General features: G+C 57.2%; 3 protein-coding genes across 11 annotated transcripts; all 3 read left to right on the top strand.

Moving 5' to 3' along the window:
* The first annotated feature begins 33 nt into the window (after positions 1-33).
* On the top strand, positions 34-8,985 carry RASSF1 (Ras association domain family member 1). 4 transcript variants are annotated; one of them, XM_027120908.1, is made up of 6 exons: positions 34-482; positions 2,377-2,483; positions 6,531-6,635; positions 6,834-7,131; positions 7,255-7,370; positions 8,034-8,985. In XM_027120908.1, exons 1-6 carry the CDS (start codon positions 233-235, stop codon positions 8,178-8,180), a joined length of 1,023 nt encoding a protein of 340 aa, XP_026976709.1. In that variant the 5' UTR covers positions 34-232; the 3' UTR covers positions 8,181-8,985. The 4 variants fall into 4 exon arrangements, with proteins under 4 accessions (XP_026976709.1, XP_026976710.1, XP_026976711.1 ...); XM_027120910.1 differs by lacking the exons at positions 34-482; positions 2,377-2,483 and adding exons at positions 3,090-3,187; positions 3,936-4,301; XM_027120909.1 differs by lacking the exons at positions 34-482; positions 2,377-2,483 and adding an exon at positions 2,766-3,187.
* Positions 8,986-9,825: 840 nt separating this feature from the next.
* TUSC2 (tumor suppressor 2, mitochondrial calcium regulator) lies at positions 9,826-12,715 on the top strand. 2 transcript variants are annotated; one of them, XM_027120915.1, is made up of 4 exons: positions 9,826-10,097; positions 10,493-10,585; positions 11,207-11,327; positions 11,498-12,715. In XM_027120915.1, the coding sequence occupies exons 1-4, from the start codon at positions 9,952-9,954 to the stop codon at positions 11,561-11,563; spliced, it is 426 nt and encodes a 141-aa protein (XP_026976716.1). In that variant the 5' UTR covers positions 9,826-9,951; the 3' UTR covers positions 11,564-12,715. The 2 variants fall into 2 exon arrangements, with proteins under 2 accessions (XP_026976716.1, XP_026976717.1); XM_027120916.1 differs by lacking the exon at positions 10,493-10,585.
* A 1,930-nt stretch (positions 12,716-14,645) lies between these two features.
* Positions 14,646-26,011, top strand: HYAL2 (hyaluronidase 2). 5 transcript variants are annotated; one of them, XM_027120890.1, is made up of 6 exons: positions 14,855-14,961; positions 17,052-18,031; positions 18,483-18,572; positions 23,402-24,325; positions 24,683-24,772; positions 24,954-26,011. In XM_027120890.1, the coding sequence occupies exons 2-6, from the start codon at positions 17,102-17,104 to the stop codon at positions 25,251-25,253; spliced, it is 2,334 nt and encodes a 777-aa protein (XP_026976691.1). In that variant the 5' UTR covers positions 14,855-14,961; positions 17,052-17,101; the 3' UTR covers positions 25,254-26,011. The 5 variants fall into 5 exon arrangements, with proteins under 5 accessions (XP_026976694.1, XP_026976691.1, XP_026976690.1 ...); XM_027120889.1 differs by lacking the exon at positions 14,855-14,961 and adding an exon at positions 15,703-16,241; XM_027120893.1 differs by lacking the exons at positions 23,402-24,325; positions 24,683-24,772; positions 24,954-26,011 and adding an exon at positions 19,003-19,732 and having other exon boundaries at positions 14,646-14,961.
* The last annotated feature ends 407 nt before the right edge of the window (positions 26,012-26,418 follow it).

The following is a 26,418-nucleotide window of genomic DNA, read 5'->3' as shown; positions in this document are numbered from 1 at the left end:
ACGGAGGGCGGGGACTCCGCGAGAGCAGCCCCTCGCTGAGCCCGCCGCCCCACTCCGCCTGCGGGCCGACACAGCCCGGGCGCCCAGGTTTCCATTGCGCCTCTCTCCTCCGCTCTCCCGCCGCTCTGCCTGAATCCCGGGGGCGGCACCGCATCGGGGCCCGCCCCGCTGCCCCGCCCGCCCCGCGCTCGCTTGAGCCCAGAGCCGGCGGGACTCCTGGCCCGACAGGGCCATGTCCGCTGAGCCTGAGCTCATTGAGCTGCGGGACCTGGCACCCGCGCGGTGCGCCGCCCCGGGCCGCACCCGGCTTGAGCGTGCCAACGCGCTGCGCATCGCGCCGGGCACAGCGCGCAACGCCGCAAGGCAGCTGGTCCCAGGCCGCGGCCACCGCTTCCAGCCCGCGGGGCCCACTACGCACACATGGTGCGACCTCTGTGGCGACTTCATCTGGGGCGTCGTGCGCAAGGGCCTGCAGTGCGCACGTGAGTAGCGGCCCTGTGCGCTGGCGGGAGACAAACGGGTGGCCAAGGGGCAGCACCGTCGCTGAGGGCCGTTGGGACGCAGGGGGTTGGCGGGTTCAGTTCCCACGGACAAGGTCCGTTACCTTTACCCCATAGCATAAGAGAGTGCGGGCCGATGGTTTATAACCTTGCCAAGCTCCACCTGTGTCTGGGACATAGGCAGAGGCTGTTGCCTGTGAATAACAAGGTGCTGCTTTCAATTTTAAAGGGTGCCTTGGCCCTTCTTGAGAAAGGCATTGTGCCTACCAGTCTCTGAGTTCATATTCCCACACCCGTCCCTTCCCAAAGATTCACTCGCCAAGTCCTGCTGCAGAATCCTTGCCGTGAAGGGAATTTACTCACCTATGGGAGAAGGCCTGGAAAAAGTCAGAACCTTGGGTGGGCCCGCTGCAAGCAGGAGTTTTGAGTATTTAGCAGATACCTATTGCAAGTTCAGTCAACCAGGTGCTAAAACATGAAACACAGCCACACACTAGCTGGTGCTTCTGCCTTCCCAGGAATCACCAGCAAGCAGAGGTTGCTCTACCACTGGCTATATACCAGCTAGAATCACTTGGAATGCTTTTACAGCCCTCCAATGCTTGGACCCTACCACAGACCTGCTAATTCAATCACTGGGAGTGTACCAGCAATTTTTAAAAACAAATCCTTCTAATGTGCAGCCTGGGTTGAGAATCACTGCTCTGGCCCATTTAGGAACTTAAGGAAGGTGTCCCAAGCCTGTGTGTGCCTGGAGACCCTCTCATCTAGTACAGGAGTTTGTCCTTTATTCAGCTGGGAGGAGCTGGGAGTTGTGACAGAACACAAAGCATGAACAAGGGCTCGGATACAGCAGTGTTCCCAAGGAGAAATAAAGTGGCCATGGAAATGAAAAACAGGACAATTTGGGTGTGTGTCAGAGGCAGAAACAAGAGCGGAATCAAGGATGAGTTGAGGTGGTTTGGTTTTGTTTTGCCTCAACTGGGAGAATGGTAGCGACTTTTGGTGAGCTGAGGAACACTGGCAAGGGTAAGAGTGAGGAAAAGTGAAGAATTAAAAGGGGTAGGAAAGTGAGTTAAATTCTGGGCATGTTGGGTTGAAATGTTTATTAGACATCCAAATGAAGATAGTGACACATAGGATTTGATCTCAGTGGGGAGGTCAGTGATGGAAGCCTTGGATCTGGGGTAGGTCAGCGTACACAGAGAAGGGAAGCGATCAGAACTGAGCCTCAGACACTCCACCATTAGATCTAGAAGTTGAAACAGAACTAAAGGAGCTGAGCAGGAGCTGCAGGGGGGTGGGAGGAAAACCGGGGTAATGGGGGCCCCCGGGAGCAAGCATCAGACGATGCTGAGGAGGTGAAGACGGAGACGGGACCGCCGGATTCGGCGGTGCGCAGGAGTTTCCTGGAGGGAGGGGCAAGCCTGACCGGAATGGGTAGAGGGTGAAGGCGAGGAATTAAGAGTGTTTGTAGACCAGTGTTGGTAAGTTTTTGGTGTGAGGGGAGTAGAAACAAATGACAACTAGAGGGGGGCCACTGGGTTAAAAGTATTTAATTTTTTCCCTTCAAGTAAATGGGCGGAGGGAGGGACGCTGATGAGGAAGGGGGAAGTTCTGCCCTAGGCTCTAGAAATGCAACTGTTGAGCAGGCCTGGATCCCTAACCGCCTGAGGCCTTCCCGCCAGTTTCAAGACGCCGGGGGACCAACTCTAAGATCTGCGTAGCAGTGGGCGGTAACGGGGCCTGAAAAAAGGCCGATCATGCAGAACACCGCGAGCAACGGCCTTCACCCCGGGGCTTCGCTTCTGCCCTCGGGACGCTTCTCCGAGCTGGTGCTGGGGTTCCTCCGCCTCACGGCCAGCCCTCTCTGCAGATTGCAAGTTCACCTGCCACTACCGTTGCCGCGCGCTCGTCTGCCTAGACTGCTGCGGACCCCGGGACCTGGGCTGGGAACCGGCGCTGGAGCGGGACACGAATGTGGTGAGCGTGGGACCGGGGAGCTTACAGGCAAGGCAGGTATGCGCTGACGAGCGGGCCACGCTGCAGGCGTTCCCTAGGGCCGCCTGGCGCTACGCGCAATGAACGTTCTGATAGCCGACTTCCTGGCGGCAGAGAGTAGCTAATTCTGCGCGCGGGCTCGAAGGGGTGCCGGTGGTGCTGACTCGGCCCTTACCGCCCGGAGCCACCGAGGCTCCGAGCTAGCACAATTTCCGCACTTTCCCACAGCCGCATCCGGTCTTGAGGCCACGCTGATGCACATGCGCACACATTCCAACTAGTTTCCTGTGGGAGGTGGGGCCTGCGAGGCGGAGCTGAGCTGAGCTGCCAGAGCGATGAGATCATTCCTGGAGGCGAGGCGCGTGTGGCCCCGCCCTTCGACATTCGTCCTCCAACGAGATGAGAGCTAGATCCGCGCTGTCTACGTTTCAGTGTTAACGGTTGCGGCGCGGACACTGGTTCCGGCGCACGCGCACACGCGCCTGGGGCGGTGGTGGGAGGCTACGGGCGCACTGGAACCGGCGGGCGCGGCGATGGGCGAGGCGGACGCGGGGACTCCCTCTTTCGAGATGACCTGGAGTAGCACGACAAGCAGTGGTTACTGCAGCCAGGAGGACTCGGACTCAGAGCTCGAGCAGTACTTCACAGCGCGTACCTCACTGGCGCGCAGGCCGCGCCGGGATCAGGTGGGGGCCGGGGGTTGCGGGAAGCGGGCTGGGGGCGGTCGCTGGGACCCCGCTCCTCCCCAGTAAGTTGCCTGGTCGAGAACTTGTGGGCAGCCCTTGGGTCGAGTTGCCTGCCGTGAGCGTGGGCCAGCACTCGGAACCGTGTGTTGGGCTTTCAGCGCGTCGGTACTGAGAGCTGAGGCCTTGCTGTTTCTGTCACAGACCGGTTGAACCAGGGGAAGCAGCTAAGTGGCATGGGGTAGACCAGGGACAGGCATTATCCACCGATTACTAAGGCTGACTGCGCAGTCTAGACTAACACCTCTATTTCCGCGTGCGGGCGCTCCCACCCCCTCTCTGGGGGACCAGGAGGAAGTGGAGGGGGAGGAGTCCTCGCCGGGAATTGAGAAGGGTGTTTAGGAGAGAGGCAAGGGAAGGTCCAGGCCCCTCCGTTTGCACTCCTGGATGGAGGCAGCGTGGTCCCCATCTCTTGCCGGTCCTGGCCTGTCACCAGCTACGGACTGTGGAAGATTCTGAGCCTCCCCTCCTCTGCAGTGGACCAGGAGTGCTCGCTTGGGCAGCATATATAGTAAAGTTAGAGCGGACCTGGAGAAAGGGGATCTGGGAATGGATGGGAAGGAAGCCTTGTTCTGGACTGTAAGCATCCAGGAGCACTTTATCCACAAGAGGTGGGGAAGGCTAGATTGTAAAATGCCCTGAGAGGGGTCAAGAGAGATAGGGGTTACTAATCCAGGACTATAAATTGCAGTGCTGGAGCAGCTGTGCCTCTCGGAGTCTCCCAGGTGTCCCCATCATCAGAGACCTCTGTGATGTGTGCCATGAGTGTGGCCGCCAGGCTCAGATCACTGTTCCGGAGATGGTACACCTCAGAAGAGCACCCTGGTCAGGGCATCGGGAAAGAGAGATGGGGACCATGAAGTAAAGTTCAGTATACCTGGCAGCAGTGGGGCAGAACTCCTTACATGAGTCAAGAAAAGGGAGTTGTGGATAACTCTTTAGGGGAAAATTCTATACCTGGAAAGCTGAGCCCAGAGTTTGGGTACAAGGTTTGAGTGTGGATCCCTGGGACTGTCCGTGTGTCACTCAGGCCTGAGCCATCTTCCATTGTGGAAAGGTGAGAAAACCACAAGACACTAACCAATTGAAAAGGAGGCTGGGGCGTCCCAAGTTGTATGTAAAATAAAACCATCAGTCACTATGGACAGTGGCAGAGTAGAAGGTGGGTGGCTATAGTGTCGCAGAAGGGAAATTCCATGGTATCCCTCTGGGACAGCTGTTGGAATCCTCCTCTAGCAGTCAGCTTCGGAAAATGGAAAAAGATACTCTTCCTCCTCTAGAATCCTGGGAGGACAGTGCAGTACCTCCAGTCCAAGTCCCTTGTTTTGTGAATAAAGATACTGAGGGAGGTTCACCTGGAGAAGGGAAGGGGCTGGAACTGAGGTCACTGCATCCCAGCTCAGGGCTCCTGGATAACCCAGGAAGGGAAGAGGAAGGACCCAGGCTAGAGCTCAGAGCCATCACAAGGAAGGGGAATGAGTTAGTGCCATCTCTTTGATCACCCTGTTGTGTAAGTAGAATTCTCTTCCTTTTTGCCCTGGCACTAGTCTGCTCAGCTTTCCTCCTGCCCCTAGCACCCCTTCCATCCTGACACTCCTTCCCACTGGGGTACTTCTTCCTGTCTCAGGCCCTCTCCTTGGGCCTGAACAAACACATCCACCCTTTATTCCCAACCTCCAGCCCTTATTTTACCTCCCAGATCCCTTGTTTTCCAGGGTGCAGACCATTTGTTCTTACTAGTCCTACAGGGTTTCCCACTGTCTCCAACAAGGTTTCTGCTAGAGTTTTTTTGTTTTCTTTTGTTTTCAATATTTACTTGTTTATTTATTTGGTTGCTCCAGGTCTTAGTTGTGGCACGCAGGATCTCCGTTGCAGCATGCAGGATCTTTTAGTTGCAGCATGCAGGATCTAGTTCCCTGACCAGGGATGGAACTTGAGCCCCCTGCATTGGGAACGTGGGGTCTTAACCACTGGACCACCAGGGAAGTCCCTAGAGTTTTCACTTCTCAATGCTCTTTTCCATCTAGGAGACTTTTGGAAACTTGGGGAAGCAAATAGGGTGCAGTTCCCACCCCTCCCCCAGTCTCAGTCCTCAGTGCCATGTACTTGCTGGCCACTGAACAGCAGCAGGTTCTAGATAAAGAGCATACTGCTAAAAGGCTGTGGACTCTACCCTACCCCCTCATCTGTCCTTCCTGTTGTCCCCTTGAGACGGTTTAAGCTTAGGGCGCTCCAAGGCAGTAGTCAGGAAGAAGCCTGGCTGTCCTGGGCTCAGAGCTGAGCACAAGGTTAAGCTTATTCTGCAGGAGACCCTCTGATGGGAGCTCCCCTGGGACAAGGCATTGGTCAGTGATGATCTCAGCTGTGTCTGTGACACTCTCATTCCTACTAGGGCCTATCTGACGTCAACAGGAGGTAAGGGTGATGCAATGGGACCAAGGGAGTTTGGCAGAAGCCCTGGCCCATACTCCACCCTTCAGACAAGAATCCAGTCCCTGGAGGAACAGAGGAAGGGCTGAGTGGTAAAGCTAACACCTTTGGGCTAAACCTCTAGACAGCAGAGAGGAGGTACATAAGCCTCCCTGTTTGGCAGTTGTGGGACAGGCTTTACCAGGAGGCTGCCCATGCCAACTTCTGGCAGATTGGAGCCTGGCCTGAAGCTGCCTTTTGTGCAGATTGGGTCAAGATCAAATGGCATGTCATAGTGGATTCCTCACTATGTCTGAGACATGCAGGGCTGGCCCAAGTCCCCCACCAAGGAGGTTAAGGTTGTAGATGTTGCCCTTCTCCTCCTGCCCACTGGTGGCTGGGCTCCTGGTGTGTACCATTCCCCATACCTCTCACCCTGCAGTGGGCCATGGCCAGGGCAGACTGGCAAAGTGGACTGTCTTCTCCAGGGTACACCCTGACCCCATCCAACTAGGGTGCTGGGATCAAGCTGTTCCTTTTCAGAGTCCCCAATCTTTTCCTGGCTCCTAGCCTTGTGTTTTTCGTTGCCTTGGTTTTAAGGTATCCTTAGGGCCTCACCCAGTGCTGAGGAGGCTCCAGGCAGGTGGCAGAGAAGCCAAATGATTCTGCCTTAGCTGTCTCCATCCATAGCATGCAGAACCAAGGGCAGTGATGGGTTCTTCTCATCAGGCCTCAAACTTTGTTGTCAGTTTCCAAAGGCTTCCCACAGGCCATTTTTCAGAGTGGTCCACCCAGGGCTTACCTCCTTGCCCGTGACATGCATTGCAGAGGAATGGGTTTCATAAGGATCCTATGTCCATGCTTGCCCATCTTTCAGGATGAGCCCGTGGAGTGGGAGACACCTGACCTTTCTCAGGCTGAGATTGAGCAGAAGATCAAGGAGTACAATGGCCAGATCAACAGCAACTTGTTCATGAGCCTGGTGAGTTGACAGCCTGTTTTGGAGAGAGACAGGAACCCAACTGTTTGCCTGATGCCCAAAGGGTCACAGCTGAGGTATTCTTGGGTAGACCCTAGCAGTGATTTATTCACACCCAGCCTAGCCCCAAGTGGACTGGTAGTGCCCAAGTCTGTTCCATCTCATCTGGCATCTAGTCATGGTTTGGTTTCTCCTCTTTAGAACAAGGATGGCTCCTACACAGGCTTCATCAAGGTTCAACTGAAGCTGGTGCGCCCTGTCTCAGTTCCCGCCAGCAAGAAGCCACCCTCCTTGCAGGATGCCCGGCGGGGCCCAGGGCGGGGTACAGCTGTGAAACGCCGCACCTCCTTCTACCTGCCCAAGGATGCTGTCAAGCACCTGCATGTCTTGTCACGCACACGGGCACGCGAGGTCATCGAGGCCCTGCTGCGCAAGTTCTTGGTGGTGGATGACCCCCGCAAGTTTGCACTTTTTGAGCGGGCTGAGCGCCATGGCCAAGGTGGGCTTCCCACCCCACCCCACCATGTGTGAGGGTATATATGCATGTGCCTGTGCACGTAGGAGCTGAGGGGGCTGGGTCTGCCTCTAATCAAACACTCCCTTCCCCCTGCCTGGCTCTCAGTGTACCTCCGGAAGCTGTCAGATGATGAGCAGCCCCTACGGCTACGGCTCCTTGCAGGGCCCAGTGAGAAGGCCCTAAGCTTTGTCCTGAAGGAGAATGACTCTGGGGAGGTGAACGTGAGTAACAGCCCTCCTTAGTTTCTTGGTTGTGACTGGGCAGGACTGGTGGGTTGCAGGCTTGAAAGAGGAATAGGGCTGCAGACAAGCCCTGCAAAGCCTCTCCAGGAATACATGAGCCTTATAGCTAAAGTGAAGGCTTCCAGGAAACTCATGCCAAGGTCTAGGGCTTGTCCCAAGAAGCCAGGAAGAACTGTCTTGGCGCACTGCTCTTTCCTATTGTGGAAAGTCCTCAGGAGATGCAGGAGTCCATCTGATGGCATTCTGATCTCAGACCAGGTCAAAGCCACACAGATGGGCACGGGACAACATGCAGGCACCCGCTTCAGGCATTAGAACCTTTTACCTGGAAGCTGTACAGCTCCAAGGTAGTGCATCTGCAGAGTGAGATCAAACTCAGAGAGAGTGGGCATGACCTGTTCAAAAGTAACTAGGGAATGTTTGGTTTGGTTGCCTGTCCACGAGGTGACTGCCCTACTTTGTGGGGCCCATCTTCTATATGGATTGTTGTTGGGAATCCTAACACAGACCATTCAGGCAAGAACCTGACATTAGAAAGCCCCATCCTAGTTGTGTGATCGGGATGCACTGGTGTTCTTTGGGGAGAGTCTGCTGGTTTGGCAGTGGCCTGCTGTAGCCTGTGTCTCCCTTCTCCCCCTACAGTGGGATGCTTTCAGCATGCCTGAGCTACACAACTTCCTACGCATCCTGCAGCGGGAGGAAGAGGAACATCTCCGCCAGATCCTGCAGAAGTACTCGTATTGCCGCCAGAAGATCCAGGAAGCCCTGCATGCCTGCCCCCTGGGGTGACCTCTCGTACCCCTGGGTGGAAGGAGGAGAGTAGGCAGCGCCAAGGGCGTGCCGTGTGAGTGTGCAAAGGGCCATGTGGCCCGAGGAATGAGTGTGCATGGAGGCCCTCTCTTGCTGGGGGAATGAGCCCAGAGAACAGCGAAGGAGCTGGCCCCCTGTGTCCACCAGTGGGTGTAGCAGAGCATGGCTCTACATCCTTCTGCCCTTTGTGTACTGGGTCATGGTGGGCCAGGGTTGCCCTGGGAAGCTGCTCCAAGCTTGCAGCAGGGGTAGAGGAGACAGAAGTCTCCTTAATTTGTGTCTCAGATATGAGAATCTTGGAGACCCTACAAACAGAATAGGGTCATGTTTGCAGGGATGAGGGCCCTCACCTATGGTGAAAGGTTGTGTGTTTCGGGTCTTGGATGGGGTCTCAGGACAGTCCTATCAGAACCGAGGGTGGGTGTTTAAGGTAAGACAGGCATCAAGAAAGAGTCTAGGGTTCCCTCTACAGCACCCTCTGGCTCCTCACACACCCTGGGGTCAGGGAGTGCTGGCTCATGGTGCAACAACAGTGCCTCTGCCTCCTCCAAGGAGGATGTCCCTGTGCCAGGGTCTGTGTGAGTGTGGGCACTGTCCCAGGTCTGTGCCTTGTTTGCCAGTCAAAGCCAGGGTCTTTCCCTTGGGTATTTTTGATGATGTGTGCGAATGTATGTAATATTTTGTGGCCTCAGTTGAATGCCTCCTGTGGGGGAAGGGGTGGGGGTGACAGTCATCAGGGCCTGGGGTCTGAGAGAATTGGCTAAATAAAGATTTAAGAATTCTCCTGCTTTTGGATTCTTTATTATGGGCCCTCATCTGCAGTTGCCCCTCATGCCAGTGGCTGCCGAGGTTGATGGACAGGCTCAGAGCACCTTTTCAAGTGGGACCATGGGACAAATTTGTGAAGGATGTGGTGTATGGATATGTACTGAGTCATCACTCAAACCCCGGGGCTCAGGTCGTGGTGGGGGAAAGAACATCGGCTGCAGCCAGAGCTTAGGGAAACCACACACTCCAAGCTGTGGAAGGCGCTTCACCAAATATTGAGATAACTACTGTGGATCAGACACTGCTCATGGCACCGAAGGTACAGATATGTTAACTCTTGCCTTCATGAAGCATGGCTTCTGGTGGATCTGGAAAGAATTCTGAATTTGAAGTTCTTCAGCCCTGAATGTAGATATACAACTACATTAAGCCAATTCCTTAATTTTCCTTAGGTTCAGTTTCTTTGCCATGTGCCACAGTGGGGATCGTAAAAACGGTGTGGGGATAGAATGAGGGCAGACGGGCACTGCCCAAACTGGCCTAGGGTCAGGCCCTAAAGTGCTGCTTTGGTTGGGTAGGCTCGCTGAGCCTGACCTCTGGGGGTCGGGGACTTCGGAGCCGCAGTACAAGCCGAAGAAACCAGGTGGAGGACACAGCCACCGCTTTCCAGACTGTGAGCTGCTCCAGCTGGAGAGGGCGTGGCCTGCTGGGACCTGACGTCTCGCAGTGCATGCTGGGATACCTAGCATCTGAGGGCAGCTATTAGCCCAGCCCCGCGGACCGACGAGAGAAGCAGCCAATCAGAGGCAGGAGCATACGCAGTGTTCGGAAGCGGAAGTGAGGTTTCCGTGGAGACAGCGGAGCCTGCGGAAGGCGGCGGCGGCGGCACCTGCGAGCGGAGGCCTAGGCGGGGCATGGCGGCGCGGACGGTCCTGTGAGAGCGAAGCTGCCGCGGGGCCCGCCATGCGCCGGCGGCCCTGACATGGGCGCCAGCGGCTCCAAAGCTCGGGGCCTGTGGCCCTTCGCCTCGGCGGCGGGGGGCGGCGGCCCGGAGGCGGCTGTCGCTGAGCAAGCTTTGGTGCGACCGCGAGGCCGAGTCGTGCCCCCCTTCGTATTCACGCGCCGCGGGTAAGGGCGTGGGGTTCCGCCCCCGGGAGGACAGACGGGCGGCTGGGTGCCCCGCGTCATGGGGCGCTCCCGCCGCTGTACCCCCTACACCCGAGTCAGGACGGTTCCCATATTTCAGGCTCCCAGAGGAACAAGGGGTGGGGAAAGCCGAGCAGTCGGTTCCTGGCGGCCTGGCTGCTCTGAAGGTCTCCCGAGGAGAAGAGTGGGCCTGAGGCTTGTCCCTGGGCAGGCCCTCCTCACGGTGAAGCTAAGATAGGGCCTCCCTGAGACTTCAGAACCTCTTCCTTTCATCCCATCCATCCCAGCCTGCAAGCTGAAGGCTCCTATCCTCCCTCACCTCCAGTTCTCTCTCGGGGAGAATGACCCTCTGTTTTGTCTGTTTACGTTCCCCACAGTGGTGGGGTTGGACCTCTCTGGGTAGTGGCCGGGAAAGCAGGACTGGCCCCCAGCGTTGGGGATGGGGCCTGGGGAAAAAGACCCTCACCCAGGTATGTTTCCCAGATCTGGAGCACTGACCTCCCCCCTCCCCCAAGCGGCCCAGACAGGAGCATTCGATTGGCCTCGCTGTGATGGGCCCTGGGGAGTGACACTCAGGTGATGCTGGAGATTTGGCTGTAGATACTAGGGGGACCCCAACAGTGGCAGTTTGGCTGCATCAACCACCTGGATGGGGGAGGATGCAGGCTTTTTCCCTTTAGGCTCCCTCCTAGCTCAGGCATCTGCTATCTCAGGCTTTGGCCCTGGGCCAGCAGTGTCTTCTGGAGTGAGACCAACATGCCCAGGCCACCATCCTGCCCACTCTAGAAGCCCTGGGTGAAGGCAAGGGCCTGATGGAACGGCTACTTTTTCTGAACAAACCAGTGATTTTTTGGTATGGCCTCTCTTCTCATAATCTGACAGAGTAGCACTGGCCACCACCCCACTCCCCACTTCCTTTTGGTATACCCCAGATACTAAGCAAGGGATTCTCCAGGCATACTAACCTCCCTTCCTCCCACCAAGGTTGTTCCTCCCCATTTGGGGGAGGGCATACTTCCCTGTGGTCTGTGGCATTTGCCATGACTAGGTTGGGGCTCCAGCCCAGCCCGTTCCCCTCTCCCTCTGCACAGCTCCATGTTCTATGACGAGGATGGGGATCTGGCTCACGAGTTCTATGAGGAGACAATCGTCACCAAGAACGGGCAGAAGCGGGCCAAGCTGAGGCGGGTACATAAGAACCTGATTCCTCAGGTGAGGGGCTGGGCAGTGGTCATAGAGCCTATGTTGATTGTGTGGAGGTAGACCCAGATGGGGTCTGCTCTTATGGTGGGGGCTCTTGGGGGAGGAGCTGGGAGGAACAGGAAGGCTTCCTGGAGTAGGGGCCCTGAGCTGGCCCTCACTAGCCTCTGTTTCCATGGCAGGGCATCGTGAAGCTGGATCCCCCCCGCATCCACGTGGATTTCCCTGTGATCCTCTATGAGGTGTGAGCCTGGGGGGTGGCAGGCATAAACACCCCCTGCCCCAGCAAGAAACCCCCAGGCTCAAGGTGTGGCTTCCACTGAGGAACCTAGGCTGGGGCCACAACCGTGAATAAACTCCACTGGCCCGGAACCTTCAACTGTGAGCAGGGCAGTCCTACAATGCTGGTTGGGTGTTGGTTTGTATGTGGACAAGAGGTGGCTGGTGGCTGGCAAGGGCTGATGGCGGAGTTACCAGTCCACCTTTCCCAGCAATCCCTACAAGGAGCATGGCAGGGCATATGCTGTTCAGGAATGCCTGGTTCCTGTGCCCTTGCCTGGCCTGCATTCTTCCAAGCTTGCCTAGGGCCCAGCCCTGCTGGAGGCTACAGCACTTTACAAGTAAGGTCTGCCTTTTTCCAGCCCCAGGGCTGTGGGAGCTGTACACAAGTGGGAACTTCCTTTCCCTCACTTCCTTCACCCTCTCGTTGGAGCATTTCAGCCGTTTGCTACCTCGATTCCTCCTGTGTTGGACAGAAGCTGGGGGCAGAACAAGCCTGATTCTTCCTGCCTACCTGCCCATCTGTTCCCACCCCCAGATGGATGGACAGTTTGCTGGCTGTTAATAGGTGTGGGAGGTTTCTCCCTCTACCCCGGGCTGGGCTGATCCCTCCCCACTGCAACTAGTTGTTGACCCCTACCCCAACTGAGAGGGCATAGGATGGGGATCAGGAAGGGCTCTGGATGCCTGTGCCTATGGGGTGTTGCCACATCCCACCTACTGTGTCTAATCGCCCTTGCCCTTACACATCCACCCCCCTGTGATAAGGAACAGCACCCTGTGGCTGGTGCCAGTAGCTCTGAGGAGCCCACCACCCATTCCCCTACAGTATACCCATCCCTTCAGGATCAGTAAGAGAAAAGTACTGGAGCCCTGGGTAGGGACAGAAAGGAGAGAACAATCATAAAGGAATACTTAAAATGTGAAAGCTTGTAAATAGTCTAGTCCATGATGTTGGGGCAGAGTCTGATTTCTACATAAAAATGACTTTTTTTTTTTTTAATTCCTTACTGTGCAAACTCTGTTCTTCAAGCGTGTGAGAAATGGCTTGGGGAGGGTAGCCCTCAATCTAGGAAGGCTGTTGTGTTATTTGTTCAATAAAATTATTTGTAGACCCTGCATACAAGAATGACATCTCTGAGGCTTGATACCCAGTATCTAGACCACCACCTGGGCATAGTAGGTGGGCCTGGGTGGGGGACTCTTGTCGCCCACATCTCCAGCGAGGCCCAGAGTGAGCATGAGCCTAGCCTGCGGCCATTCCAGCTACAATCAGCAGGTGGCAGTGTATTCACACAGACCTCATTGCAGACCCCCTCAGGATGGAGAGCCATTCATACTTGTGTATTGTGTTCAATAAGCGGGGACCCCTGGAATTGGAAGGCCCTGGAGTACCTCAGTAGGGATTGGCCCCATCTGCCTGACCTGAGGTGAGAGTGTGACCACACACAGGTCTGGAACAGTTGTCCTGCCCCCAGCTGTGCCAGCTGACGCCACATGAGGTCACAGCCTGAGCCCCATGGACCTCCAAGGCCCAGCCTTAGGTGGACAGCAGCCAAGTGGGTACCACTGCCCTTGACCTACTGCGAGGCTCTGCAGCCCAAACCTACTTGCACTACCAGGAGAGTAGGCTTGGGGCTTCTGTTCCAGCAGGTAAAGCTCAGCTACCCAATACTTCCTCTGGTCCTTTCTGCCCTGTCTTCTCACCTGCAGTCTGCTCCCTGTGGACATTTGGCCTACACTTCTCAGGTCCTGCTATGAGGCTGGTTCTCTACTAGGCCTAGCCCTTGGCCATCAGCCCATCTCCCAGTAAGGGAGGAGGGAGTTCAAGGACACAGGCTGCTGGGTCTGGGAAGTTGGCCTACCTGTCTTTTGGAGGTTTAAACTTGTCAAGTGTGAAGCAGGATCACCCTCTGCAGCCTGGACTTGTAGTTTTTCTTTGGGCACCTTCCCGTTTCCCCAGTAAGATGCCAGGCATAAGGCCCTATCGTCGTCCTCCACTGTCCCTCCCACTGACTGCCCCAAGGCCAGGGTTCTGCCATGCTGGGTGGCAGCCCATCACCACTGTCCCAGTGTGGGGGAACTCCCTGTGCTGGGCCTGCCCTAGCTGACCCCAAAGCTGGAAACAATGGGGGTCATGGCTGTGCTTCCCCACTCCCTCCTACTGGGCTGTGCTCACTTCCTTCCTTCCTGAGGAAGTGTCCCTGCCCTGGGACAGTCTGGTCTGGCCTTTGTTTCCCCAGGGGCCCCCAGCCTTGGAGCTTTTAAGGCCTGTGTCCCTTGTGGAGCCAGCACAGTGGTCCAGGAACACCACCCTCCCATGCCATGTCCTGGACTCCTTGGTCATCAGGGTAGACTCCAGGATATGTTCCCATCTCCCCCAGTCCCCCAGTCTTACACAGCCTCTGTTAGGAGAGAGGGCCTGGGCATGAAGGAGGTGGGCTGGTAGGGTCGGGGGGCGGGTAGGCTCAGGGTGATTTGAGGGTGTGCAGATTTGTACCTCTGGAGGGGTCTGCTGGGACCTGCTGCAGCCCTCCTGGGAGCTAGCCACGTTATGGGCACCCCCTTCCCACAGGAATACACCCCTTTCCTCACCCATGTGGTAAGGAGCCCCTTACTCTGCAGCATCTTAGTGAAATCCACCCAGGAACATCCTCTGGCAGGAGAGCACCCTGCAGAACCCTCCCAGGCCCTGCCCCTCCCCCCAACAGTCACCCACATCAACACATTGTCCACTCTGTCACACTTGGGATGCTTCCGCTCTCAGTGGAAAAAAATTGACTCAGCTCCTGTAAGTTCCCCCAACACCCCCACCCCAGGGCTGGTTCTCTTCTTCACCACCTGCTTTGGGGGATCATCTGCCAAACATCCCCCAAGTAGTTTGACTCCCCAAAACGCCACCACCAGGGCCTCTCCACTCACAAGCTGCTGGATTTGAGGATGGGCCTCAACCTTAAGGGCAGGTTGGGGAGAAAAGCTTTCAGTGTTAAGGAAGCTGCCAGCATGGGGGAGGCTGGCACCTGAACCAGGTCCCCCAGCCTTCCTGTCACCTGGTGCAGTTTGCTGGGCCAGGGCCTACTCAGGGGAAGGGTGGGGCGGGCAGCCAGCCTGCAGGGCACGCCGGAGGGAAACGGTCAAGGCGGTCCCCTCCCCCGCGCATGTTCCTGGCCCTTTCCTCTCTGAGGGGCAGCAGGAAGTGAGGAGAAAGGGCCGGGGCGGGAGGCGGGAGCGGGTGGGAGGGATGGGGTTTATCAAGCTGCCGGCGGGCTGCCCGGAGGGCAGCAGCTGGTGCGAGTAGCTTTTCTGGAGACTTACCCCGGGAAGGAGGGAGGCCGCCGACCTACTGGGCCGACGGACTCCCACACAGGTGAGCCCAGGGCAGGCGACTGGTCTGCACCCTGGTACATGCGCTCACAGCAGCGCTCCCTGCCTCTCCTCCCAGTCGCGCGGGCGGGGAATGGGCTGGCCATACAGACCCGGGCCCTTTGGGGAGCTGAGGATCCCGGGGGAGCGGATCTAGGAAGAGGCAAGGAATACTCCCCCCATTCCAGCTCCAAGCCTGCTCCCCAGAGGGAGGGGCTTACAGGACCAAAGGACTTAGGATACTGGGCAGGGGCCCAGGGGAAACCCTCTGGCCGGGCCGGCTTTCTCTGCCATCTGTCCAGGAACTTCTGCAAGGGTGGCAGCTTCCTCAGAGTTGAAAGGAAGCCTTGGGGGCTCCCACAGGCCTCCCAGAGACTGGACAGGAGGCGATGGGAGCCCAGGGATTGGCCTGTGCCTGATGCAGGTCGGGGGCAGGGGGACGCCCTATCCCCAGGGCCCGCTGGGCTTACTGGCCCCAGCCGGGCGGGCCTAGCTGCGACCCACAGCTCGTGTTGCCCGGACAACCACTGCCTCCACGCAGTCCTGGAAGAGCTAAGACGCGGGTGCTAGGCCACCTCCCCAAGTCTGGCAGGGGGCGGGGATTCCCTTCAGACCAGGGTCGGGGGAAGGGAGCCCTGATCCGTAGGGGGCGGCACATTACTGTCCTGCGAGACCAGAGGTCGGCTCTGGTCACCGTCCCCCTTTCCATACAAAGGGGCCCCAGGACTGGAGACTACGCTCAGGGATGCTGAGCCAGATTCACTACTACCCCCGGCCAAGGCTTCGGGGTCCCACAGCACCTCCTTCTGGCCGGGACGGAACGCCACCTCCTTTATTCCCTCCCCTACCCCCGTCCTTTATGCTGTCCCTTTAAGCGGCTGGCCGCGTCGCAGAGCAGCGAGGACTGTACCACCGGCCGCAGGCTGCGGGGGGGAATTTGGGGCTGACTGGCCCTCACGGCTGAGACTCCACAAGAAAGCCCCATTTGGAGGGGTCTCACGGTTCCAGATTGATGGTCACATTCCTCGGCAGAGGATCTGGGGACCTTGGAGCCCAAAACGCAGCACTGGCTACCCGAAAGTCAGGCACACCTTTCCGACCCCGCCGCAAATCCTGCGCAGGGCCCGCCTCCGCGCTGAATTCTTAAAGGGCCCGCGGGCTGGGGGGGCGGAGCCAGTAGAGGCGCCGAACCGGGGCAGTGCCTGGTGGAGCGGCCGGAGCGGGCCGGGCTGGGGCGGGGATGGCGATGGCCATGGCGCAGGTCCCGGCGGCTCCCTGCGCGAGGTGAGGGAGGGCAGTGCGAGCCTGGCGGCTCTCTCCGCAGGCTCTATTCTGAGCCCCCAGGGAGGCGGCCCAGGACCCCCCCCCCAACTCTGGGCCGGGTTCAGCCCCCACGTGCGGGGCGGGGGCGGGGTCCCGGACAAAGGCCAGGTGGAGTGGGCTATACCCCGGACCGCTTGGCCCGGGGGCGCGATCATTTCTGGTAGCTGTAGAGGGAAATGCCGGTCTGCCAGCGCCACCGTGGGAGATCCACCACCCCTTTGTCCCCGCGGGGCCTCCACCAAGCTTGGGAGAGTGTCTGCGCTGAGACAAAAAGTCTATTAGCCTCGCTCTGCTGCTGGGCGGGTGCAAAAAAAGATACCAGCTCTGGGGCTGTTACAGCTTCCTAGCTGCTTCATCAGCTGTGCCTTGCCTTACCCAAATGCTATGGTTTCTCAGGACCAAGAGTACTTCACAGGGTAGAGTGGGCCTCGGTTTGGGGCTCTCAGAAACCTTGTCCTGGGTGGTATTCAGCCATGTGTGAGTCTCTGGGCAGTGAGTCTATAGCTCAATTCGTCCAGTTCTCAGAGGGGTCACAGACCTAACAAGTTCCTGCCCAGCTGTAGGCTACCTGCTCCAGGAAGGAGCCCTGGCAGTGAGTTCCTGCGCCTCAGTGGTCTGTGGTCTCTCAGACCTGTTATAGCCAATAACAGGGTCTGAACAACCCTGGGCACGGTGCCCTACACAGCATGGGCTTTGGGAGTATGGATGGGTTTGGGGTGGACACCTCCAGGATTCTATAGACTGATTTGCTGTCTCCCACCTTTCCCCCAGTTCCTGAGCTAGTGCCAGGCAGGTGACACTGTCTTCCTGCAGCCCCCAGCATGTGGGCAGGCCTGGGCCCTGCCGTCACACTGGCCCTGGTGTTGGCGGTGGCATGGGCCACGGAGCTGAAGCCCACAGCACCACCCATCTTCACAGGCCGGCCCTTTGTGGTAGCATGGGATGTGCCCACACAAGACTGTGGCCCACGCCACAAGGTGCCACTGGACCCAAAGGACATGAAGGCCTTTGATGTGCAGGCCTCACCTAATGAGGGTTTCGTGAACCAGAACATCACCATCTTCTACCGTGACCGGCTGGGCATGTATCCACACTTCGATTCGGTGGCGAGGTCTGTGCATGGTGGTGTGCCACAGAATGGCAGCCTCTGGGTACACCTGGAGATGCTAAAGGGACATGTGGAACGCTACATTCGTACACAGGAGCCTGCAGGGCTGGCAGTCATCGACTGGGAGGACTGGCGGCCAGTGTGGGTACGCAACTGGCAGGACAAGGACGTGTACCGCCGATTATCACGCCAGTTGGTGGCCAGTCGCCACCCTGACTGGCCACCAGACCGCATAGTGAAGCAGGCGCAGTATGAGTTTGAGTTTGCTGCACGCCAATTCATGCTGGAGACACTGCGATTTGTCAAGGCATTTCGGCCTCGGCACCTGTGGGGCTTCTACCTCTTCCCCGACTGTTACAACCATGATTATGTGCAGAACTGGGAGACCTATACAGGCCGCTGCCCTGATGTTGAGGTCTCCCGAAATGACCAGCTGGCCTGGCTGTGGGCCGAGAGCACGGCCCTCTTCCCCTCTGTATACCTGGAAGAGACACTCGCTTCCTCCACACATGGCCGCAACTTTGTCAGCTTCCGTGTTCAGGAGGCCCTTCGCGTGGCTCACACCCACCATGCCAACCATGCACTCCCGGTCTACGTCTTCACGAGGCCCACCTATAGCCGCAGACTCACAGGGCTTAGCGAGGTATGTGCCTCCCAGGGCCCTGCCTTCGTCCTTGGGAAACCACTGCAGGCCTCCTGCCCCCAAGCTTACTGGCTACTCTACATCTCCTCACCTCATTATCTCTGTAACCCTATGAAAGGGTGGCATTGTTATCTCCATTTTGTGGATACAAAAATTGAGGGCCAGAGATGCTGAGAAATTTACCCAGAACTTCCCAGCAAATCCAGGCAGAGCAGGGACTTGGGCCTAGTATTCTGACTTTGCGGTCCATCCTGATAGGTACATACTAGGCTCAAGTGGGCCCTTGGCTTGGGAATGGGAGGCCAGAAGTGGGGGTGGAAACGGCTTAAACATTTAAGGAGAAAGTGAAACAGCTGCTGCCTAGGGGTGAGAAGGAGGGCCTTCTCACACTGTCTGTCCTTCTCACCCTGTGGTCTCAGTATTCCCCAGTGACCATCTCCTTCCCACGCAGATGGATCTCATCTCCACCATTGGCGAGAGTGCAGCCCTGGGTGCAGCTGGTGTCATCCTCTGGGGTGATGCGGGGTACACCACCAGCATGGTAAGTAAGACCCACCCAGCCTACTGGAGCTGAGTCTGCAGGGACAGGCAGAGCATCTGTGCTTTTGGCTGCAAACCTCAAAGTGGTCCCCTCATCTGTCCCCCACCCAAGGAGCCCCAGTCCCAACAGAGAAGACTCAGTCCCTCCCCTTCTCCCAGGAAGGGGGATTTGCTGTCCTGACCAGCTGTTGAGTTCCACCCTGCCCCATCTGCCCTGCTGGGTTCCAGTCCCTGCCCCCACCCCCTTCTTAGAAGGAATAGGAACAGTGAGGGCTCAGGCATGCTTGCGTGTGTGTGTGTGTGTGTGTGTGTGTGTGTGTGTGTGTGTGTGCATTGTTAAAAGAAGGTACAGTCACCACAGTGTAAACAGAGTTTCCATCTGGGCCTGTGGGCTGAGACAGCTGACCCTGATCCCTGACCTCTGCCCCCAGGAGACCTGCCAGTACCTCAAGGATTACCTGACCCGGTTGCTGGTACCCTACGTCGTCAATGTGTCCTGGGCTGCCCAGTATTGCAGCTGGGCCCAGTGCCACGGCCACGGGCGCTGTGTGCGCCGTGACCCCAGTGCTAATACCTTCCTGCACCTCAGTGCCAGCAGCTTCCGCCTAGTGCCTAGCCACGCACCTGGTGAGCCGCAGCTGCGACCAGAGGGGGAACTCAGTCGGGCCGACCACAACCACCTGCAGACGCACTTTCGCTGCCAGTGCTACTTAGGCTGGGGCGGCGAGCAATGCCAGTGGGACCGCAGGCGGGCAGCTGGGGGTGCCAGTGGGGCCTGGTCTGGGTCCCACCTCACCAGCCTGCTGGCTGTGGCCGCCCTGGCCCTCACCTGGACTTTGTAAGGGTCTCTCACGCAGCTGCCAGGCAAGCTGGCTTCTGCCACAAGGGCTCTGCTAGGCATGTAGGAGCCCACAAGGGGTGGACAAACCAGAGTCTGAAGGGGCAGAACCCCCTGGGATGCCCAGTAGGGTGTCCGTACCAGCTCCCACCCCCTGTTCTAAGGGGGAGGGACAGTCCCGTGGGAGGCCCCTTCTCTCCCTGCCAGAGAGGAAGAGGGGCACAGCTGGGCCGGGGAGGACCTGACCCTACTCCCCTGCCCCTGCATAGTTTATTATTATTATTTTGGGGTCTCTTTTGTAAATTAAATATGAAACAACTGCTTCTTTGCTTGGACTGTCTGTGCCTGGGCCAGGGCATGTGAGAGAGATTTCAGGGTCTTCCATATAAGGTTTGAGCTCAGTTCTGTCTCTGTGAGACTCTCTGCTGGCGACTTCTCATCTGTAAAATGCATTCACTGGGATCTGCAGGCCAGAGCTTCCCACTCTAGCTGTCCTGCTAGGGCAGGGGCCACTGGGAGTGGAGGGACTCACAGTCTACCCCAACACCAAGGACCTTGCTTTATCCATATTGATTGGAAAGCAGTTGGGTACAACCTTCTGTGAGGGGTGGGGCTCATTGTGCTTCTCCTACTTGGTACTGTATCCCCAGCTGGGCTGGTGCCAGTCGCCTCGCCTTGCCCACCCAAGGAGAAAGGGGAAAGCGGATGTTTGATCTTCCCTGGCTGGGCAGGTAGCCAGATCACTCCTCCCTGCTGTTCTCACAGGCAAGGGCGGCTCCTCCACTCCGCAGTCCCAAGGACAGTGGACTTCAGCCACACGCACTTCTCCCCATCTAGCTCAGAGTCCTCCACTGGGTATGGTCAGGGGGAGGCAAGCAGGGCATTGGGATCTGAATCATGAGGTCCAGTCCCTGTCCCACTGCAGAGATGCATGATGGGGTGAGGGGGAGGCATCCTCAACAGTCAGCCCTATAATGGCCATGGGAGAGCATAGCTTGTCCCCAGCTGTCCCAGGGGAGAGAAGTAGCAGCCAGAGCTGTCATACCAGCTCTGACCTGCTTCACTTCCTCTGCTTCTGAAGTGAGTTATTCTGGGTGGGGCCCTGCCCCTCCCCTCAGCCATTGGACCCACACCTGGATTCCTCCTGTCCCTATCAGTGATGACTGATCCCCTGCCCTCAGATAATACCGGCTCGAGATGTACTCAAGAAACTGTCGAGCAGTGAGGAGGGCACCCCAGCCACAAGGACTCGGGAAGTAGCCTCAAGGAAGTGCTTTCTACATTGAGGTTGGGTTGGGTTTTTTTTGGGGGGGTGGGGGGGCCGTACCATGCACGGCACATGGGATCTTAGTTCCCCGACCAGGGATCGAACCACTGCCCCCTGCAGTGGAAGCACGGTTTCCTAACTCCTGGACTGCCAGGGAAGTCCCTACATTGAGAGTCCCTACACTGAGTTTTGAAAGGTGGGGGGGAAACTTGATGCTGGGAACAAAGCATGGGCAAAGGCTGGAGGAAGACAGAACACAAATGGAGACAGAGTTTGAGGCTTGGGTGTGACAGAGGGTTATGCTGCAGGTGGCCCTAGAGTGGCACCAGGCCTGATTTTGTCTGATGATAGTGACTATCTTACCTGTTCAGTGAACACACTGAACACACACATGTGCCAGGGCTGGGCTGGGTGCTGGGGATGCACCCATGAACCACACCAGCAAAGACTGCCATCCTCAGGGGTATGACAGCATAAAGGGAGATGCACTTTGGATGCCAAGGCCAAGTCAGATGTTGGACAGTGGAGAGTGCTCCCCAGAGGCATACAGGCAAGGGGATTGTGTGGTTAGAGCCTGGAGAAGCAATCCTCACCAAATCGATATTGATTCAGGTTGTAAAGTGATCCTTCATCCCTCTGGCTGCTGATGGCAGAGACTAGAGAGGGTGGTAGCACTGGGAGGGAGATGTCAAATCACATGGTGGGGGTAGGGCTGCTTGTGTCCTGGCTGCTTGTGACCAAGGTGGGGAGAGGCCGGCTGGAGAGTAGATTCAGGTGTCGATCAATAAGGCCATAAGATGATGGAGCCAGCAGAGAGAGGGCAAGGAAGGAGGAGCTGTGACCTATCTCCCCAACACCTGTGACTTCCCCTACCCAACTGTGACCCCACACACAGCTGTGACCTCCCCTACACAGATGTGACCCATGCATACCTGTTAGCTACCCTGCCCACATCTGTAACCTGCCAACACACAGGTTATCCAGACATACCTGTGACCGGACCCACACAGCTGTGACCTGGCTATGAGCTCAGGTTCAGACTGGGCTGTTCAGTGCTTTCACCTGGGCCAGGAACATGATGTTTCCTTCACCCCACTCTGGCAGGCAAGCCTGGGCCTGAGCACCTAGCAGGTCTCAGTTGCTAGCGTCTGAATCAGCAAACAAGCAAAATCACGAAGGAATGAACAAGCGCGTCTTCACTGATACACTCATGCTCATACCCGTGGTCACACAAACATGGGGTCTCATGGTCATAAAATAGGGTCTCACACACACCAAGTCCCAGGCACTGGGTCCCACACTTGCACATACACACTACTGGAGTTTGTGGAGAGTCCCAAATGTCCACTAACTGGAGCTTTACACAGACACAGTCACTGATCCAGCACATATACAAAGGGTGACAACGCAGCCCTGACTTCAGGAACACAGTTCCTTTCAGACACAGGTCCCTAAAGGGGGGATGATTTATCCACTAGGCACTGTAGGCACAGGGCCACAATACTTATACGGGCCCACAAAAATGTTTTAATTTTAATCTTTTTTAATCAGAAGAAAAAATACAGGAATAATGAATATAAAATAATGAATTCAGTCTGGATTATATCTGTCCTTATGCCAGTATAGTCGTAAAATATATTTTTAAAAAAATATGTATTTTTTTGGCCGCGCAGCATGTGGGATCTTAGTTCCCCGACCAGGGATCGAACCCGTGTCCCCTGCAGTGGAAGCACAGAGTCCTAACCATTCCCTTAAAATGTTTTTTTGAGGAATGGGTCCGCAAAGGTGAAAGTGCCTAGGGCCCATAGGTGTCATAATGCAGGCACGTGGGGAAGGCACCCAGACTCCAGTATCACACCCAGTCGGATCTGCCACCCAGACGGCCCCCATGCACTGCCTCCATCCCCACACCATCCCAAGTAAAGCCACAAAGTCCAGCCCCAGTGCTGACAGAGTGGGAGGGGCCACTTCCGGCCTAGCCCCACCTCCTACCAAGAGCACTTTGCTAGGAGTGCAGAGGTGGCTCTGCTGTCTGGCCCAGCCCTCTAACCCAGGGCCCGCCCCTCAGCCCGCCCCCAGACTGGGTGGGGTGACCCCTACAAAAGCTCAGGGTTTCTAGCAGCGGCTTCTTCCTCCAAGAGTCTCGGTGCAGCTGAGGCCAGAGTTAAGGAACAGAATCTTGCTGAGCCCTGCATAGGCCCTCACCCTGAGGTCAGGAAGTTTGGAGAATGAGGCCTTTCAGCCCTGAGGTCAGCAGGGACAAGTGGGCAGATTGGCGGGTGTGCAGGAGGGCTGGGCTGACCTTTCCTGCGTCACTGAGCATGCCCTCCTGCATGGGTGGCCAGGATTCCTGGGGAAAGAGACAGGGAAGGCCCCGCCTCCGTCAGTCGGCCAGCCTGGGGGCTGAGGGCCTGGCTCTCAGCCACTCTTCTCAAGACAGATGTCATGGCTTCTGTGGCCCTTGGGGAAAGGGGGCGGGCAAGCCAGGACAAGACCTGTGGGAGACAGAGGGCAGAGGTCGGCCCAAGAGGCAACTCGGATGTGCCCTCTAGTGGCCATATTCCCCTCAATGCCTCTCCTTTGCCCTCTGACTTCCCTGAACCCTGCAGGTCAATATTTACCTGAAGCCAGAATAGAGGTGGATTAATAAGGGACTTGGCCTGCCTGCCCTCAGTAGGGGTCAGAGAGTTCAAGGCCTGCTTTCAGCTCTGCTTCCCCTGGCCAGGTTTCTCTAGACCTGCCCTGTGCCACGGCAGCCCACCTGCTTCCCATCTGCATCCTCTTCCTGAACTTGCTCGGCATAGCCAAAGGCTCCAGGGACCCCCTGGTACCCAACCGGCCCTTCGCCACCATCTGGAATGCAAACACCCAGTGGTGTCTAGAGAGGCATGGCGTGGACGTGGATGTCAGTGTCTTTGATGTGGTGGCCAACCCGGGGCAGACCTTCCGCGGCCCTGACATGACCATTTTCTACAGCTCCCAGCTGGGCACCTACCCTTACTACACACCTGCTGGGGAACCCGTATTCGGTGGCCTGCCCCAGAATGCCAGCCTGGCTGTCCACCTGGCCCGCGCGTTCCGGGACATCCTGGCTGCCATGCCTGCATCCAACTTCTCAGGGCTGGCAGTTATTGACTGGGAGGCATGGCGCCCACGCTGGGCCTTCAACTGGGACACCAAGGACATTTACCGGCAGCGCTCACGGGCACTGGTACAGGGGCAGCACCCTGACTGGCCAGCTCCTTGGGTGGAGGCAGCAGCTCAGGACCAGTTTGAGGGGGCTGCGCGGGCCTGGATGGCAGGCACCCTCAGGCTGGGACAAGCACTGCAGCCTCGTGGCCTCTGGGGCTTCTATGGCTTCCCTGATTGCTATAACTATGACTTTAAAAATCCCAACTACACTGGCCAGTGCCCACCAGGCATCCGTGCCGAGAATGACCAGCTGGGGTGGCTGTGGGGCCAGAGCCGTGCCCTCTACCCCAGCATCTACCTGCCTGCAGCACTGGAGGGCACGAAGAAGGCACGGATGTTTGTGCAGCACCGTGTGGGTGAGGCATTCCGTTTGGCCGTGGGTGCAGGGTTCCCTGATCTGCCAGTGCTGCCCTACGTCCAGATCTTCTACGACATGACTAACCGCTTTCTGCCCCTGGTGAGTCTCCTGTGACCCCACCCACCTTGTAACCTACATTGTCAGGCATTAGTCCAGTAAGTGAGGCCACATAGCCCTGGGGCACTTTAGCCTTGGGACACTTTCATCCATTCCCTCTCACATTCTTTGAGCACCTACTGTGTGCCAAGTTCTGTGCTAGGCACAGACAATTCAGCATTCTTCAGAAAGAAATCATCCCTGCCTGCATGGCACTCACAGGCTAGAGTAAGAGCAGGCTTGCCTCTGGCCACCACAGCTAGAGCAGGCTATGAATTATTTGTCCCATGCAATAGTGTTACAGCAGGCTGCTGTGGGGACGGAGGGAGGCCCCACAGAGCTATGCTGTCCTTTCCCCAGGAGGAGCTGGAGCACAGCCTGGGGGAGAGTGCAGCCCAGGGGGCAGCAGGAGTGGTGCTCTGGGTGAGCTGGGAGAACACAAGAACCAAGGTGAGCTCAAGCCCAGGATGGGGGTGAGGGTGGGGGCAGGAGTGGGGCTTCCAGGCTGACTGGGGAGACCCTGGCCCACCCTTTACCCCTGCAGTCCTGGTTGACCAGCAGGTGAGTGCCTCAATGCCCTAGGTGGACCCGTGCATGGCCGTGGTGTCCTGACGCTCCCCCTCCCACCTAGGAATCCTGCCAGGCCATCAAGGAGTATGTTGACACGACACTGGGGCCCTTCATCCTGAATGTGACCAGTGGGGCTCTTCTGTGCAGTCAAGTCCTGTGCTCTGGCCATGGCCGTTGTGCTCGGCGCCCCAGTCACCCCGAGGCCCGCCTCATCCTCAGCCCCACCAGTTTCTCCATCGAGTCCACGCCTGGTGGTGGGCCTCTGACCCTCCGAGGTGCCCTCTCACTCAAGGATCGGTTGGCTGTGGAGTTCAAATGTCGCTGCTACCATGGGTGGACGGGAACATGGTGTGAGCAGTGAGGCGTGTGGCGATTGGCACATGCACACATTGAGTACCTAATGCAATCTGGACCTGGCTACAGCTTTCTCAAGTACAGGCACAGTCACATGAGTCATGGTCACAGTCAGAAGTACACTCAGGCACTGTCATGAGCATATGCTAGCCCATTCACACCTGCTTACAGACCAAGATAGTTGCATAAGGTGTTAGAGCCTTGGGCACCCCCACCCAGCAGAGTTAAAAATATTTCTTCCAGAGACATTGAGCCAGTCTTTAAACTGCAGCAATCACAAGAACTGACGCTCTGGACTTCCCTGGCGGTCCAGTGGTTAAGACTCCGTGCTTCTACTGCAGGGGGCGGGGGTTCGATCCCTGGTCAGGGAACTAAGATCCCGCATGCTGAAAGAAAGAAAGGGAGGGAGGGAGGAAGGAAGGAAGGAAGAAAGAGCTGACATTCACTGGGTGCCTACTTTTTCCGAGTCCTGTGCTAGGCATTTTAAGTAGTCTAACTTAATTGTGCAATCCTAACATGACGCTATGAGGAAACTGAGGCACACACAGGGAGGGTAAGCACTTTACCCAAGGTTGCAGACAGAAAATAGAGCAGCTGAGATTCAAACCCAGGTGAATCTGGGTTTGAATCTCTACCCTCTACTTCTACCTCTATAGCGATGGAGCCCTTTGGCTCCTACTATATGTCGACGGTAATCAGCCCTGTACTGCAGCCTGAATCCGTTCAGAGGTAACAGCCTCACAAATAAAGCAGACATGATTCTAACTTCAAGAGCTGTTTATTGAGCACCTAAAACGTGCAGGCGCTGGGATCCAGAGGGCACAGGAAAATTCTTTTCTCTTGCTCAGATTTGATGTCTGTCCGAGGGCGGCTGCTTCTCAGGGTTGGGCCCAAATTTCGGGAGGAAGCTCCACCTGACCGTTTCCACGCTGGGCAGGAGGCTGACGTGAGCCGAAACAAAGCTGAACTGGGGGGAGACCTATCTGAGTCTGGGGCGGGGCGGGGCGAGATGGAAGCCCAGCCCACCCGTAATGGAGCTGGCGCTCGGTTCGCGCTCACTGGGAGCTGGGCCTGGATAAGCAAGGGCGGGAGGGGCAGAGGTAAAACCAGGGCACAGATCCAGTCTGCGTCGGGTCTGTGTTATGACGCGAGGGGCCGGGGCCGGGGGCTGG

The sequence above is a fragment of the Aethalodelphis obliquidens genome, unplaced genomic scaffold (genome assembly GCF_003676395.1).
Source record: "Aethalodelphis obliquidens isolate GAN/ISIS:26980383/991018 unplaced genomic scaffold, ASM367639v1 scaffold22, whole genome shotgun sequence".
NCBI classification, from domain to species: Eukaryota; Metazoa; Chordata; class Mammalia; order Artiodactyla; family Delphinidae; genus Aethalodelphis; species Aethalodelphis obliquidens.
The sequence above is the reverse complement of the archived record's forward strand: the minus strand, read 5'-3'. Positions and strand labels throughout refer to the sequence as shown.

Coding starts and splice junctions, on each gene's coding strand:
- RASSF1 (XM_027120908.1), top strand. CDS start 233: ATGTCCGCTGAGCCTGAGCTCATTGAGCTGCGGGACCTGGCACCCGCG. Junction 6,636..6,833: donor GCAACTTGTTCATGAGCCTG/GTGAGTTGACAG, acceptor TCTCCTCTTTAG/AACAAGGATGGCTCCTACAC. Junction 7,132..7,254: donor GGCTGAGCGCCATGGCCAAG/GTGGGCTTCCCA, acceptor CCTGGCTCTCAG/TGTACCTCCGGAAGCTGTCA.
- TUSC2 (XM_027120915.1), top strand. CDS start 9,952: ATGGGCGCCAGCGGCTCCAAAGCTCGGGGCCTGTGGCCCTTCGCCTCG. Junction 10,586..11,206: donor GGAAAAAGACCCTCACCCAG/GTATGTTTCCCA, acceptor CCCTCTGCACAG/CTCCATGTTCTATGACGAGG. Junction 11,328..11,497: donor ATAAGAACCTGATTCCTCAG/GTGAGGGGCTGG, acceptor TTTCCATGGCAG/GGCATCGTGAAGCTGGATCC.
- HYAL2 (XM_027120890.1), top strand. CDS start 17,102: ATGTGGGCAGGCCTGGGCCCTGCCGTCACACTGGCCCTGGTGTTGGCG. Junction 18,032..18,482: donor GACTCACAGGGCTTAGCGAG/GTATGTGCCTCC, acceptor CTTCCCACGCAG/ATGGATCTCATCTCCACCAT. Junction 24,773..24,953: donor GGGAGAACACAAGAACCAAG/GTGAGCTCAAGC, acceptor CCTCCCACCTAG/GAATCCTGCCAGGCCATCAA.